Below are 16,385 nucleotides of genomic sequence, written 5' to 3' on the forward strand. Positions count from 1 at the left end.
CCGTACACTAACCTACACACTGGGGACAATTTTACAACTTACCGAAGCCAATTAACCTACAAACCTGTACGTCTTTGGAGTGTGGGAGGAAACCAGGGCACCCGGAGGAAACCCACGTGGTCACGGGAAAAACGTACAAACTCCGTAGGGACAGCACCCGTAGTCAGGATCAAACCCAGGTCTCTGGTGCTGGAAGGCAGCAACTCTACCGTTGTGCCACTGTGCCACCTAAGCTGTCTCTTTCTTTTGCTTTTTAAGTAAACTATTTTTTTCAGTAAATGAAAACCAAGCCAACTGCTGACACTAGAAATCTGAAATAAAAGCAGAAATAGTTAAAGGTTTAGGACTGTTTCGTTCTCCATCCAGAATTTTCTGTAATTATTTCTGTTTTCCCAGGAATTTGGCTTTGAGAGTTTAAGAGTCATTCCCTCCCTTTGATATTCACTATGTTGTCAATAAATAGTTGATGTGAATCTGTGATCTGTGGCCCTAAGCTATCCCAACCCTCGTCTACCTCAGCTGCTTATCAAGGAAATGGCAATGCAGCGAATATGAAGGCACTTGTGAGAGCAAGGAAAAGGATTTGTAAGGGTCATCTTACCCAGAAGGGTTACAACCATTGGGGTTAGACTAAACAGCCTTGGCAAAGGGAAAGGCTGAGGAGAAATTTGACTGGGTTCTTTCAGATGAAAGAACTGGGTTCTTTCTTTGAAAGGGCAAAAAAAGGACAAGAGGGGCAATCATGAGGTGAGTTTGGATGGGCAGGGCTTGTTTTCCCTGGAATGAAGGAGGGATTACTTGGGTGCAAGGATGCCAAGATTCTGAGAACCATGAAAGGGTGGATGGTCAGAAACCTCTTTCCATGGTAGGAGTATCAAAAGCAAGAGTGCAGCAATTTAATGTGAGAGAACATTTTAAGGGGGATCGGAGAGGTTTATTATTTGCACAGAGAGAGGTTGATAACTGCAACGCACTGTCAGAAGAGGTGGTGGAGTTAGAAAAAATCGTTAGGTTTAAGGAACATTTAGACATACACTTAAACTGGGCAAATAGGGTCAATGTAAATGTGGGCAAATAGGGCCAATGTAAATGGACCAAAAGCAGGCATGGATGCATGGACTGTATGGCACTGTGATGTTCCCACATGGGAAAAAACATAGCCAGGGGCCAGATGTATTCATATATCTGATGGGGAATTCAGGAGAGAGCTCCAAAAGAGGTTTAAGTCACGTTACCGCTGGTAATCAACAGCACATTCCATTCAGGTGAAAACTAATGGAAAGACGAGTTGGTAAGTGTCCATGAAGGACAGTGAAGGCACTTGTGAGAGCAAGGAAAAGGATTTGTAAGGATCATCTTACCCAGAAGGGTTACAACCATTGGGGTTAGACTAAACAGCCTTGGCAAAGGGAAAGGCATCAAAGCACCTTATGTGGGCCAACGGCCGGTGGCACTAATTTTGACTGCAGTATAAATGGGAGAGAGCAGGTTCAAAGTATGTAGGAAGGAACTGAAGGAACTGCAGATGCTGGTTTACACCAAAGATAGACACAAAATGCTGGACAGGCAGCATCTCTGGAGAGAAGGAATGGGTGAGGTTTCGGGTCGAGACCCTTCCAGGTTCAAAGTATTTTGGGTTTGTTGAAATTCTACAAATTTTCACAAGCAACCCGACAGATATATTTATTCGGAGGCTAAACCTCACCCCTTCCCTAATCCCATGTGAATCTTACCTAGTTTCTCTACTACCCTTCATCAGTATGCACCACGATGTCTTTTTCTCAGCCACATTCTCACTCACAAATGGAGGCACTAAACCCATCAGCTGATCAAAGCAGACTAAGAGGAAAGCTCACAGCAGCAGTCACGCTGAGCTGAAGTAGCCCATCCTGTGCTGAGACAGTCTCTCTTGCTCTCCTCGACCTTGCCTTGCTCTGCCTCATTGGGCCTTTGCCTCTACTCACAAGCTCCCCATCTGTGGGTCCACTGCGGGGGAAGCCTGGGTCACGAGCTTTGCCAGGCAGCAGGGTGATGTTTCCACCGGTCCCTGGTACTCACCTCCGGGGTCATGCGGCTAATGGTCGGCACGTCGTAACCAGAGTTGATGAAGTTGGCCGTGTAGTGCTGAAGCTGGAATTCACTCAGCCAGTTAAAGATGGCTTCCGCGTCCTGCAGAGAGAAGGGGTAATGCCATCACACCCGATATTGCCAATCGCAGCGCATCGCTAGTATAAGGCTGGCACACCCTCAGGTTTGATCCTGACTTGTGGTGCTATCTGTGTGGAGTTTGCATGTCTTGCTAAATCTGTGTGGGTTTCCCCTGGGTGCTCCATGTTCCTTCCAGAACCCAAAATTGGCTTTTGTCCATACTGGGTACGCAAGTGACGGAGTTGGTGGGGATGTAGGGAGAACAAAATGGGTCAGAGTAGTAATAGTGTAAAAATGGAAGGTTGATGGTTGGTGCAGACTCCGTGGGCCAAAGCACCTTTATCCATGCTGTATATCTCTATCATTCTATACTCTAGGGTTCCTTTGCTGAACTATGCCAAACCTGATTGCATGACAATAGCTGTCGTTTAACAAAAAACATTTCTCGTACTCACAAGACCCCTGAGTGACACAACTTTCTGCAAAATACTACAAATGGTACATGGATAGGAATGACTGAGATGGATACGGGCCAAACACAGGCAAATGGGACTAGCTGAGATGGGGCATTTTGGTTGGCATAGACAAATTGGGTTAGGGTTTCTGTGCTGTATGACCTAGTGTTTGGAGTTTTTCACAAGCTGGGGTTGTTGGGTGGGATGAAAGGTTTGCCTTGGCCAGAGTTGCAAAGCCCAAGCTTGTTGCTTTGGTGCTGAAGGAGCTACTGCAAGTCAAGAGCAAACACCAGCACAACTCCTAACCTCAGAGGCCATGGGCTGAGAAAGAAAAGAGCCATGATCCATGAGTGTTGTTTGGGAATGGGAGCGGTGCTTGGAAACGATGCAGACAGTGATGGGCTGGATTGCGGCGCCCTTTCCCTCAAACACCTTGCCGGTGTGAGGAAAGCTTGTGAGAGCTCATCGGCCAAGCCCTCGGACAAAGTCTGGTTATTTGAGAATGGGAGATGGTGAATTCAAACCCCAGCTGGAGTTCGAGCTTGTTGGAACAGAAAGACAGAGCAGGGCAACTGTAGTTCTCCAAACCAAATTTTTGAGCCAGGGTGGAAAGAACGCGACAAGGCCTCAATAATACACCTTTGCCAGCTCCCTCCTTGCGGTTCCTCTCAAGCCTGCTGGTACAGCCAGTAGAGCTGCTGCCTCACAGCACCAGAGACCCGGGTGTGATCCAGGCCTTGGGTGCTGTTTGTGTGGAGTTTGCACGTTCTCCCTGTGACCTCTTTGTCCTCCAGTTTCCTCCCCCGTCCCTCTGTAAATTGCTCCCAGTGTGTAGGGAGTGGGTACAAAAATGAGATAACATAGAACTGGTGTGAACCAAGCTCAACGTGAACTCGGTCGGTCGAAAGCCTTGTTTCCACGCTGTATATTTCAATCCATCAATGAATTAATCTTCAATGAATTAATCTTCAATGAATGGTGGCAGATTATTGTGCTTCTTTATATAGTGTGGGTACAAAATTATCAATGACTTTCAAATATTTTTCAAAGAATGCCAAATGCACTCAGCTATAAGCTATAGCTGTGTTCTCGTGTGCCAATCTGCATAGAAAAACATGTTCATGTTTAGTTGTATTTGTAACCATGTATATTGTGTACATGTCTGGACAGGTGTATTTCGAGCCATTGGCCCATTAAGTCCTCACCCATTATCAAGCACTCATTCACTCCAATCCTACACAATTCTGCATTTATTCTCTCCACATTCCCATCAAAATTAGTAATCAAAACTTCAAAACCCTAATTCCTTCAAAGCAGTCAAATTCAATCAAAAGGCAATATTAGTTAAAGTCGGAAGTGTTCCGGCTTTCCTGGTTCACTCACCTTGCCCTCCAGCAGTTGGTCGGGGTGAATGAACTGTTGCGTGTATCCCTGTTCTCCAGACTTGTAGTTGGGGATGTCTGGCAGTCTCTGCTTGCCTGTAAAGAGGATTAACCGGTGGTAAGACTGAGACAACAGCCCACGCTGAAACAGCAGTCTCCACGCTACCTGACAGACCACAAATGCAGTTAATTTGGCCGTCTCATTCCAGTTCTAACTGGCACAGGTCCACAGCACAAAACTGTTCATTGCATGTCGCAACCACAGTCCTTTGGGGTTTCTCCCAGAAAAGTTGCGAGCAACACAGAATTACAATTACACAGAAGGAGGCACACTACAGAATGCCAATTATGGAATTCATAATGATATTTAACCTGTGTAATACCATGTCCTGGGAACATTTGCCGAGACAGTGTAGAAGTGTGCCCTGGAAGTGTGAGATGAGACAGTGTAGAGCGAGCTTTGCTCTGTGTTTAGCCATTGTCCGGCTCGGACAGGTGCCCCTGAGCCTTTGTGACCGATTCTCTCCACAGCTCGGCGATGTCAGCGAGCGCTGCCTCACACAAGCCTGGGGAACAGTGGGGCGGAATGCAAGCCAGTTGTCAAAGGAAGGTTGCTCCACTCCCGGCAGCCAAATGGACATTTTATCTTTGAAACATGATCTCTGGGAATTAGCAGTCTCCCCGTCACCAGGAAGTCACAACAGCGTTGCAAATCTGGCGGCACTTTAACAAGCCCTTCCTCACTCACTGCACGGTGCACCCACCCCTCTCCCCACCCTGTCAGCAGCAGACTCATCTGAGGCACTTCTCTCTCACTTTGTGCACTGGCCAGCGGGTGAAACACATACTGGACTTGGGGTGACATGTGCAGGCCGGTAGATAAAATGCATGCAAGCTGGTGGGTGGAATGTGTGCAGGAAAGTGTGTAAAACACACGGTGGTTAGGATGCTCACAGGCCAGTGGATAACAAGTGTGTGGACCAGTGAACAAAATGCAGGCAGGCTTGTGGTAGAATGTTTGCAGGCCGGTGTGTCAAACACAGGCAGGCCAGTGGTGGAACGTGTGCAGGGCCATGGGTAAAACGCTGGCAGGATGGTATAAAGCATACAGAGACTGGGCGGTAAAACAGACGGAGAGAGGCCAGTAGGTAAAGTGCCCACGAGTGTAACTCACATTTACACCAACTTTGAAATCAGGCTGACCAAAAGATTCTTAATCACAGAGTCACACAGCACGGACACAGGACCTTCGGATCAACTTGTCCAGACTACACTATGAACTATTTCAAAGGCCTCAGTAAATAGAAGTGCGATTGTTTTAGTTTAGTTTAGAGATACAGCGCGGAAACAGGCCCTTCGGCCCACCGAGCCCACGCCGACCAGCGATCCCCGCACACTAACACTATCCAACACACACTGGGGACAGTTTACAATTTTACCAGGCCAATTAGCCCACAAACCTGTACGTCTTTGGAGAGTGGGAGAAAACCAGAACTCCCGGGAAAAATCCACGCAGCTCACGGGGAGAAGGTACAAACTGTACAGACAAGCACCTCCAGTTAGGGTCGAGCCTTCGTCTGTGGTGCTGTAAGGCAGCAACTCTACCGCTATGCTACCGTGCCACCCGAAACAGACGGGTTTAAGGTTCAAGGTTTAAGAGAAACGGTGTCCTGATTTATGCCTCTCCTCTGTAGGCAGCAGTTTCAACCAATCGTTCAATAGACAATAGACAATAGGTGCAGGAGTAGGCCATTCAGCCCTTCGAGCCAGCACCGCCATTCAATGTGATCATGGCTGATCACTCTCAATCAGTACCCCGTTCCTGCCTTCTCCCCATACCCCCTCACTCCGCTATCCTTAAGAGCTCGATCCAGCTCTCTCTTGAAAGCATCCAACGAACTGGCCTCCACTGCCTTCTGAGGCAGTGAATTCCACACCTTCACCACTCTCTGACTGAAAAAGTTCTTCCTCATCTCCGTTCTAAATGGCCTACCCCTTATTCTTAAACTGTGGCCCCTTGTTCTGGACTCCCCCAACATTGGGAACATGTTTCCTGCCTCTAATGTGTCCAATCCCCTAATTATCTTATATGTTTCAAACTCAGGCAACAGGCTGCATTGTCCATTCCAGATGTGGATCAGTTTGCATGGTGTGGGGTCTGACCTCCCACCATACCCCCAGGGCACACTCAGCATCACTGGCTCTGGCTGGGCGTTTTCGAAGCACAAACTCCCACACCCAGCTCAACAGCCCTCTCTCTCCCCAGCATCAGCAGCTGAGTTGGGGCAAATTGCCTGCATCCCACCAATGCAACCCTCTGGCCCAGGGCCTGAGAACGCATTTAAAGCAAAATCCAAAAGCTGCATTCTAGGCGGATGTAGAAATAGAAAAGACAGATCATATTAGAAATCAGTGGCTGCGTGATTTGGGGTTTCAGGAGAGAGGAATGATAGTGTGTGGGTGGTGGGGGGGGGGGGGGGGGGGGGGGTGGGCTTCAGATAGGATATCCCAGTTGTGAAGATGCACAAATATGACTTACTGAACATATAGTGATATTCAGCCCTCGGAAGTAGAGAGAAGGCGAGTAAACTCTGCACCTGCCACACCTCCCACCCAGAGACATGCCATAGCAAGTAGTTGTAAATTAGACCTGTCAATTTACTAGGCAGTTCAAGGATGAAAGACCTGGGGCAAACAGCGTTTGGAACATGGGGTGGAGCAGCTGAGTGCTGGCAGACAACATGACCACGTCTGGCATCCCTTCAGCCCACGGACTGCACACCCGTCCTGTCCCAGACTAACCTAATGTGGGACCACTGCAGAGAGGAGCAACATGAGAAAATGGCCCTGTTTCCATCAAAAGGTCAATGCGTACAAGGGTAAGTCGATTTTATACCGCCGGGCCGTTTTTATCTTCTGGCGGTGAGGAGGGGAGGAAGGGAGTGGAGAGCAGAAGGAGGAAATAGAAGAGGAGGGTGAGAGAGAGGAAGGGGGACGGAAAGGGATGAGGAATGAGGGGAGTGGACAGAAATGCGAGAAAATGGGCTATATTTAAGAGGGAGTTAGATGTGGCCCTTGTGGCTAAAGGGTTCAGGGGGTATGGAGAGAAGGCAGGTACAGGATACTGAGTTGGATGATCAGCCATGATCATATTGAATGGCGGTGCAGGCTCGAATGGCCGAATGGCCTACTCCTGCACCTATTTTCTATGTTTCTAAAATGGTTATGTTTCCATCAACAGGTCAATGTGTCCAACTCATCCAGGGAACAAGATGGAAGTGAGGGGAGTTGAGGAAGGGAAAGGAAATTGGGAAGGGTAGAAAGAGACAAAGGGAGGGAAGGAGGGAAGAATGAAGAAGCGGGAAGGTGAGCAATAGGAATGGAAGGGACAGGAGGAAAGTGAAGGTGGGGAGGGTAAGGGATGGGTGGAGGAGAGAGGAGGGAATGAGAGGGTTGAAGGGGCGAGAGAAGATAGAAGTGGAGGAGTGAGTGGAGCAACGAAGGGAAGAAAGGGAAGAGGAATGAGTGAGGAGGGGGTGGAAAGTGGATGGATTTCAAATCATGAATCCACTTCTGAATATCGATCGTGGCTCAGTTAGTAACACTTACGCTGGTTCGAGACTCAGGTCAGAAACCTGAGCTGACCTTTCAAGCTGCTGCTCCCTGTGTGGTTCAGAGACTACACTGCCCAAAGAAGCACCCGGCCAGTCCTTTAAAGCTCTCACGTGGGGTCGCACTGTGCCACTCCACCCCAACACCCCCCCAAAAAATCTAGCAAACCTTGCCCAAGAGGCTCAAATTATTGTAATTACACAAAGTGCCGGAGTAACTCAGTGGGTCAGGAAACGTCTCTGGAGGACATGGAAGGGGAATGTTTTGGATCGGGAGGAACCCTTCTTCAGACCAGTTTCTTGTGTCTCCATTTTAAGGCTCAATTTACTGCTCTGGTGACTCACCCCTAACCCCATAATTTCCCCCACTCTTGACTGCCCACCTGTGACGGGCCCCTGACCACCGACCTGCCTGCGATCCCCACCCTGACCACCAACTCCCACAATTACTGCACCCTAAGCATGTCACCACCACCGTTGCTCGGCATTAACTCTCAACCATATCTCCGTCTCCAGACCCCTGACCTACCCCTGCGCGTGGTGTGTCAGAAGGAACTGCAGATGGTGGTTTATACCGAAGATGTACACACACAAAGTGCTGGAGCAACTCAGCGGGTCAGGCAGCATCTCTGGAGAAAAAGGATGAGTGACGTTTCGGGTCAGAACCCTTCTTGGGGGTCTGTGTGGAAAGGGTACCCGCTTTCAGGTTCCTGGGTACGCACATCGCAGAGGATCTTACCTGGTCTACCAACACCATCACCACAGTAAAGAAGGCACAGCAGAGACTCCACTTCCTGAGGATCCTCAGGAAAACCAACCTGCAGGAGAAGCTCATGTTGTCCTTCTATCGCTGCTCCATCGAGAGTGTGCTGGCATACTGTATAACCACATGGTATGCCAGCTGCTCAGAAAAGGACAGGAAGGCCCTTCAGAGGGTCATCACGACGGCCCAGAAGATCATCGGCTGCTCACTGCCCTCCCTGGAGCACCTGTTCAGCCTACGCTGCCTCAGTAGAGCAGGCAAAATAATAAAAGATCCATCCCACCCCGGCCACCGTCTGTTTGTTCATCTGCCCTCTGGTCGACGTTTCAGGTCGATCAAATCCCGAACAAACAGACTTAAGAACAGTTTTTACCCCAGGGCCATACGAGAACTGAACACTACCTTTGCACTAGGCAACACCGTTAAAAATTCTTGTACTTAATATAATGGTATTTATGTATTTATTTGTTTTTGCATTTATTGCATATATGTTTGTACGCACCGTCAGGATTGGCTATTTTTATTTTAGCAAAAGGCCAGAACAAACCAGGGGCAGTAACAGATGACGATTTCCTAGCCAATAGGTCACCTCCTACCTCTCGTTCCCACCCCTCTACTTTCAGTCTGAAGAAAGGTTCCGACCCAAAACATCACCCATCCTTTTTTTCCAGAGATAGTGCCTGACCCGCTGAGCTACTCCAGCACCTGGTGTCTACCTGCGTGTGGCGTGTCCTACAGTAGTGAAGAGAAGGCATCTATGAGAGAACGGAGCTTGCATGAGGGAGCACAACACTTGGGCCTCGGGTGCTCCACTCCCCCAGCGATGGGCCCTGGAACCAGATCCCCACAGGCCCACCACAGCCCCTTGTCTACTGGCCCAAGCAGGCATCGTTCTATTCCCATGCATTAGGCAATGAAACTTCTCCACGTACCGAATCCCAGCAGAGAGACCACTGGCCAGGGAACGTCTAAACCAGTGGGAGGTGTTTGGAATAACCTGAATCAAGTCTTCCGCATCCCAATCTCCACCCAGAACGCCGGTGCTCCTCCCCAGCACACTGTATGTTGTGCACGGATGCCTGTTATTCTCCGTGCTAGCGTGACATTCACCGTGTGCCTCTTGAATCAGTCTTGAACTTAACTCCCCTTCACAACTTCGTCACGCACCTTGGGGTGCTTCCCCCACTCTGAAGACACGATAGGTTCACAGTTAGTCAGTGTGTTTACAGCATGGTGCACAGCGGCCTTGACGCAGTCAAAGGCAGAGATCAGGCTGGTTCACCCAGGTGGCTCTTACCTGCAGACTGGTCCATCTGTTGGCTGGGACTTTCTGTACTGATGCAGGCCTGCTGATCCCCACCAGGGGGCGCTGCCTGCATGAAAACAAAGCAAATACAGGTCGATGCATGGCGTCGGCACGTTGGTCTCACTGTTCAAAACTGTTTTATTTTGCCACGTGTGTCTGTACTGTCACCTGTCCTCAGCCCATGCCCTGAATTACAGCAAGGAGGAGGGTAGGCGGAAGAACAATAGACAATAGACAATAGGTGCAGGAGTAGGCCATTCGGCCCTTTAAGCCAGCACCACCATTCAATGTGATCATGGCTGATCATTCACAATCAGTACCCCGTTCCTGCCTTCTCCCCTGACTCCGCTATCTTTAAGAGCTCTATCTAGCTCTCTCTTGAAAGCACCCAGAGAATTGGCCTCCACTGCCTTCTGAGGCAGAAAAATCCACAGATTTGCAACTCTCTGACTGAAAAGGTTGATTTACAACTCTCTGACTGAAAAAGTTGGAGTATGTGGAGTGGAAGAGGGAGGAGGAAGGGAGGGGGAGAGAAGTGGAACAGGAGGGAGGATGGAAGGAGATAGGAGGGAGGAGGGGAGAGGGTGAGGAGGAGTTTCAGGGGGGAGTGGAGGGAGAAATAGCAGGCGAATGTACGGAGAAACAGGGAGAGTCTGCTTCTGCATTGTTCTAAAATTAGATGATTTCTCCCGTGTAACCTTTGTCCGCATAAAAGCCATTGGTCGACCAGCTGCTGTTGGGCGGGGGCAGATGGGGCACTGTTTCTGTTGCAGAGAGAGTGCAGGTGACACACCATGAACTGGAGGCAGCTGATAGAAATAGGATAAAATACCCATGGCTGGTCCCATGACAATGCTGGGGTTGCCCAACCATAGAAGGGGGAAGGGGGAAACACACTCGAGGACTGGCCAGGTGGACAGAGGGGATCGGAGTCTGTGGAGACGCTGAGGCTGACGGTCACGGTGGGAACTGTACCGGTGGACAATGGAGGGGGCTAACAGCAAGCTGGAGCGGCTTCAAATCCTTTCCAGGAGCTTCAAAGTAACTGCAGAGGGCATGACACCAAATGACCAACCTCACCAACCCCATCACACACCCCATCAGTGCCATCACCAACCCCATCACACACCCATTGTAGCCCAGCCCACCCTCCTCTGCCAGGTATCCTGCACCCATTGTCATCGGTTTCCTGCCCCACAGCTTCCTAGAGAAGGGAGATGGATACACTGAGATGTGCTTTGAATCTACAAATGTAGAGGTCAGGTTTGCAGGGTCCAGTGGCTATTTTCACATTGACTAAAAAAAATGAATAGAAAATGTATTGGCCAAGTATGTGTGCATACAAGGAATTTGCCTTGGTGCCTTGCTCGCAAAAGTATAAAAACACAATAGACAGCAGACAATTAAAAAAATAAAACATTATAATTTAAACATGTGAAAATAAAGTACCCAGAGTAAAAAGAGGCTCCAGGCATTTTGGCTGTTGTGTAGAGCTACTGCTCTTGGGAAAAAAACTATTTTTATGTCTGGCTGTGGCAGCTTTGATAGTTCGGTCTGAATCACATGCCAGTGTTTTGTGATGAGCAGCGAGGCTCCCCGTACCTTGCCATTCTCCCTGCTGTTGCTGGCAGTCTGTCCATTGGCACTGTCGGTGCTTTGCCCGCTGCCTGCACTGCGGATACTGCCCGCACTCCCTGTGCTTCCCACGCTATTCCTGTCACCTGCAAACAGAGGGAAACGATTACTTCCAACTAGCTGTCAGCCCTCAGCACTGGCACTCAGATCGGTGGAAAGGCACGAAGCGCAACAACGATCTACCCACACGACCATTTGTTTCACTTTGGTGCAATCCCCGGTCCATAGACATCCTCACGTAACCTGCCCCGTGCAGGGCCGTTTTTACAGCATTATGGGCCCCCGGGCAAAGCAGTGTACTGGGGCCCCTACCGTTACTCTCCCCCACCCCCCTTTCCCTACCAGCCCCCCCCCCCCGTCGTGCCGGTGAAAAGCACTTACCGAAAAGCACTTAGCGATGGACTTAGGGTGCTACATTGTTGCGAAAAGCACTTACAGATCGCTGTGAGAAGCACAGTGACCGAAAATGTTGCGAAAAAAGCACTTATTGAACCTACATTTTAAAAGTAGTATTTATTTATTGCAAGTCACTTAACATACACAGATCAGCATGGGGCCCCTATGCTCGTGGGCCACCGGGCAAGTGCCCATCAGGCCCATGCGTTAAGACGGCCCTGGCCCCGTGGGAGCACTCTGGAGGCCACAGGTGCTTTTTGTCGGATGTGGTAAACTGAAGCCTGCTTCCCGTCTCAGGTGAGTGCAGGATATTGAGGGCTGAAGAACAGGGCCCAGAGGCCTGATAAACATTCCTCCACCCAGTAACACAGAACTACAGCGCTATCCAGTGGAATACTCCAGACACTCCTCCACGTCCTCTCCTTCACACCTGACTCACCCTCTGAATGACCAAATGTATCGTTCCCCTAAATCCTTGACTTGCTATCCTATTCTCATCAATCAATTGTATTACTTCCTGGGATATCTTCCCGTGTTAAGTGATGCTCTATTCATTGATCTTATCAAGCATTTAAACATGTCCGCTATGTAAAACACTGCCTGAACATTCCTTTTTTTCCATGCAGAGAACTTTTCCAAATTCCTTAAAAACACACGGTGGAGGTTTCCTGAAATGAAGACTTCTCGGATTAATAATAAGTTTCAATGTTGCAAATGGTTCAACATCAGAACTCCAGCGTTTACTGTGGAAAATAGAGTGTGAGGATGGATGGGAAACAGGCTTGGCGAGGAGCTGAGTGTGGCACTGGTACCCCATCCTCAAAGACTTGCTTCTTGTACACTCAGGGGACAGAGAAATACCTCAGCATAAAGGGACACAGATGCAATAGAGACATAGGAGGCAAGGTCAGTGGTCCTCTGAATCTTCTGTTCCTATACTCCAAATGCCTCATCCCGTACTCTCCTTTCTCCTATACAGTAAATCCTGCATTGAAATAAAGACTGAGGTCTCATTCTTACTGAGACCGCAGTTCTGCACAACTCCCCACCCCCATCACTGAAGCGTTCAGTTCCCCATACCGTGGCATCTCACAACCTGTGCATTTTACCTCACATATAAAGCCCTAAATGGACATTCCCCCCACTACATCAAAAATCTTCTAACCCACCTCTCTAACTCCAGGTCCCTCAGGTCGGCCGACTTGGGGCTACTCACTATCCCGCGGTCTGGGCTTAAGCTCAGGGGTGACCGCGCTTTTGCGGTTGCAGCTCCTAGACTGTGGAACAGCATCCCTCTCCCCATCAGAACTGCCCCCTCCATCGACTCCTTTAAGTCCAGGCTCAAAACCTATTTCTACTCCCTAGCGTTTGAGGCTCATTGAGGAGGCGCTGTGAACTGTTTTGTATGTGCTGTTATGTTTGCGTGCTACTGTATGTTTCATTTTTTCCATAGTAACTAATCAGATGTACAGCACTTTGGTCAACGTGGGTTGTTTTTAAATGTGCTATACAAATAAAATTGACTTGACTTGACTTGACTCTGTCTCTAGCCCTGAAATGTCATTCTTAGTCCTTTCCCTTTACATTTCTTAAAAATAAACTATAGATGACAATTAATGGGGAAAAGGGATTTCAATAGAGGGTAAGCTTTATTTACTTTAGAAGCACAATTGGGATCAATAAACAAGAGCTCAGCAGGACAGGTAAAGGGAGGGAGCGAGCAGTTAGAGGCAGGTTAAGGACAGTGGAATCAGAAAGTATCCAGACCCCTTCACTTTTTCCACATTTTGTTACATTACAGCCTTATTTTAAAATGGATTAAATTCTTTTTTTTTTAAATCATCAATCTACACCCAGTACCGCATAATAAAAAAGTGAAAACAGGTGTTTAGAAATTTTGCAAAGTAATTAAAAAGAAGTAACTGAAATATCACATTTACATAAGCATTCAGACCCTTTACTTTGTTGAGGCACCTTGGGCAGCGATTACAGCCTCAAGTCTTCTTGGATCTGACGCTACAAGCTTGGCACACCTGTATTTGGGTAATTTCTCCCATTCTTCTCTGCAGATCCTCTCAAGCTCTGTCAGGTTGGATGGGGAGCGTCGATGCACAGCTATGTTCAGGTCCCTCCAGAGATGTTCGATCGGGTTCAAGTCCAGGCTCTGGCTGGGCCACTCGAGGACATTCACAGGCCTGTCACAAAGCCACTCCTGCATTGTCTTGGCTGTGTGCTTTGGGTCGTTGTCCTGTTGGAAGGTGAACCTCTGCCCCAGTCTGAGGTCCAGAACGCTCCGGAGCAGGTTTTCATCAAGGATCTCTCTGTACTTTGCTCCATTTATCTTTCCTTCGATCCTGACTAGTCTCCCAGTTCCTGCTGCCGAAAAACATCCCCACAGCATGATGCTGCCATCACCATGCTTCACTGTAGGTGTGGTATTGGCCAGGTGATGAGCGGTGCCTGGTTTCCTCCAGACGTGACGCTTGGCATTCAGGCCAAAGAGTTCAATCTTGGTTTCATCAGACCAGAGAATCTTGTTTCTCAAGGTCTGAGAGTCCTTTAGGTGCCTTTTGGCAAACTCCAAGCGGGCTGTCATGTGCCTTTTACTGCGGTGTGGCTTCCGTCTGGCCACTCTACCATAAAGGCCTGATTGGTGGAGTGCCACAGATATAGTTGTCCTTCTGGAAGGTTCTCCCATCTACACAGAGGAACTCTGGAGCTTTGTCAGAGTGACCATCGGGTTCTTGGTCACCTCCCTGACCAAGGCCCTTCTCCCCCGATTGCTCAGTTTGGCCGGGCGGCCAGCTCTATGATGAGTCCTGGTGATTCCAAAGTTCTTCCATTTAAGAATGGCAGAGGCCACTGTGCTCTTCGAGTCCTGCAATGCTGCTGAAATTGTTTTATACCCTTCCCCAGATATGTGTCTCGACACAATCCTGTCTCGGAGGTCTACGGACAATTCCTTTGTCTTCATGGCTTGGTTTTTGCTCTGACATGCACTGTCAACTGTGGGACCTTATATAGACAGGTGTGTACCTTTCCAAATCATGTCCAATCAATTTAATTTACCAATTTCCAATCAAGTTGTAGAAACATCTCAAGGATAATCAATGGAAACAGGATGAACCCAAGCTCAATTTTGAGTGTCATAGCAAAAGGTCCGAATACTTATTTAAATGTGATATCTCAGTTATTTCTTTTTAATTACTTTGCAAAGATTTCTAAACACCTGTTTGTGCTTCATTCTGGGGTATTGTGTGTAGATTGATGATTACAAAATGAATTTAATCAATTTTAAAATAAGGCTGTAACGTAACAAAATGTGGAAAAAGTGAAGGGGTGTGAATACTTTCTGAATGCACTGTATATCCCATTCCATGACATTAGGGGATTGGGAAGGGTGGGCAGAAGCATCGTCTCAGTATACTGCACACTGAACAAGAAGCATTGGCTGTGGGAAGACAATGTTCACAGTTGCTCCAGTACATTAGGAGATGTCACGGGAGCAGGGATGAGCAGGTCAGCAAGCAGAATGCTTACCGAGATCTGGTTGTCTGAGGACCCAGATATCCTCAGCATGTACAAAGAGGTGGGCTGTGGAGAGTGAGAGGTCCATGCCATTCCCTACCACAGACAAGAACACCCAATGGGTCAACGTTTTTACTGCTAATATAAAACAACCACCAAAAGGTCTGAGTGCATCATTAAGAAATCATGCTCTCCCAATTAGAACAACCACTCAGAACACTAGGCCACTTTCCCAGGTTGTTCAGGAGACCCACATTTAAGCCACAAACCCAGCCTGGGGGTCAGCACTATGCAGAAACATATATATGTTTCCACAGCCACATATACCATGGGAACTACACAGCACCATGGGAACTACACTCGTCCCCCGGCAGGACCTATACATCAGGAGGTGCAGATCCAGAGCAAGCAAGATCATGAGGGACCCCTACCACCCCAGTAACGGACTGTTCCAGATGCTACGATCAGGCAAACGCCTCCGCTGTCACGCTGTAAAAACGGAGAAGATGAGACGGAGTTTCTTCCCACAGGCCATCAGGACTGTCAACTTTTATAACCCCAGAGACTAAATTTTTGTCTACACTATAGTAACTTCTTAACTTTATTTATATGCTGTAACTGTAATTCTTTTTTGTGCACAACCCGCAGGCATTGCCACTTTCATTTCACTGCACATCGTGTATGTGTATGTGACAAATAAATTTGACTTGACTTGACTTGATATACATCTTACATCCTATACATGCATCCTACAGTGAATAACTCACCTCCTGATATCTAAAGCCTTTCTATTATCTACAAGGCACAAGTCAGGAGTGATGAATTACCCTTCACTTGCCTGGATAGTGCGGCTCCAACAACTGTGAAGAACTCAACACGAGGCTGCCCACTGGTCATCCTCTACGCCAAACATTCAACCCCTCTGCAACAACTGGCACATAGTGTCTGCATTGTGCACCATCTACAAAATGTGCTGCAGTTACATGCCCAGCCTACTCTGACAGCGTCTCCCAGATCTCTGACCTTGACCACCAAGAAGGACAAGTGCAGTAAGGCGAACACCTCCCTCCACCTGCAGTTGCTGGAAAGCAGAAATAAAATGGAAAATGCTACAAATGCTGAGCAGGCGAGGCGGCACCTGTGCAAAGAGACACGGGGTTA

At 48.3% G+C, this 16,385-nt stretch overlaps 1 protein-coding gene across 2 annotated transcripts in view; it reads right to left on the minus strand.

Annotated features, from left to right (window-relative positions):
• The window catches only part of caskin2b (CASK interacting protein 2b), a 208,091-nt gene that overhangs the window by 18,431 nt on the left and 173,275 nt on the right, over positions 1-16,385 (minus strand). For both annotated transcript variants that reach the window (XM_078401164.1, XM_078401163.1), the window contains exons 13-16: positions 11,268-11,386; positions 9,657-9,732; positions 3,987-4,081; positions 2,059-2,169 (exon numbers count right to left, since the gene is read on the minus strand). In XM_078401164.1, coding sequence (XP_078257290.1) covers positions 2,059-2,169; positions 3,987-4,081; positions 9,657-9,732; positions 11,268-11,386 — 401 coding nt within the window. The remainder of the gene's footprint in view (positions 1-2,058; positions 2,170-3,986; positions 4,082-9,656; positions 9,733-11,267; positions 11,387-16,385) is intronic.

Source organism: Rhinoraja longicauda, chromosome 6 (genome assembly GCF_053455715.1).
Source record: "Rhinoraja longicauda isolate Sanriku21f chromosome 6, sRhiLon1.1, whole genome shotgun sequence".
Classification (NCBI taxonomy): domain Eukaryota; kingdom Metazoa; phylum Chordata; class Chondrichthyes; order Rajiformes; family Arhynchobatidae; genus Rhinoraja; species Rhinoraja longicauda.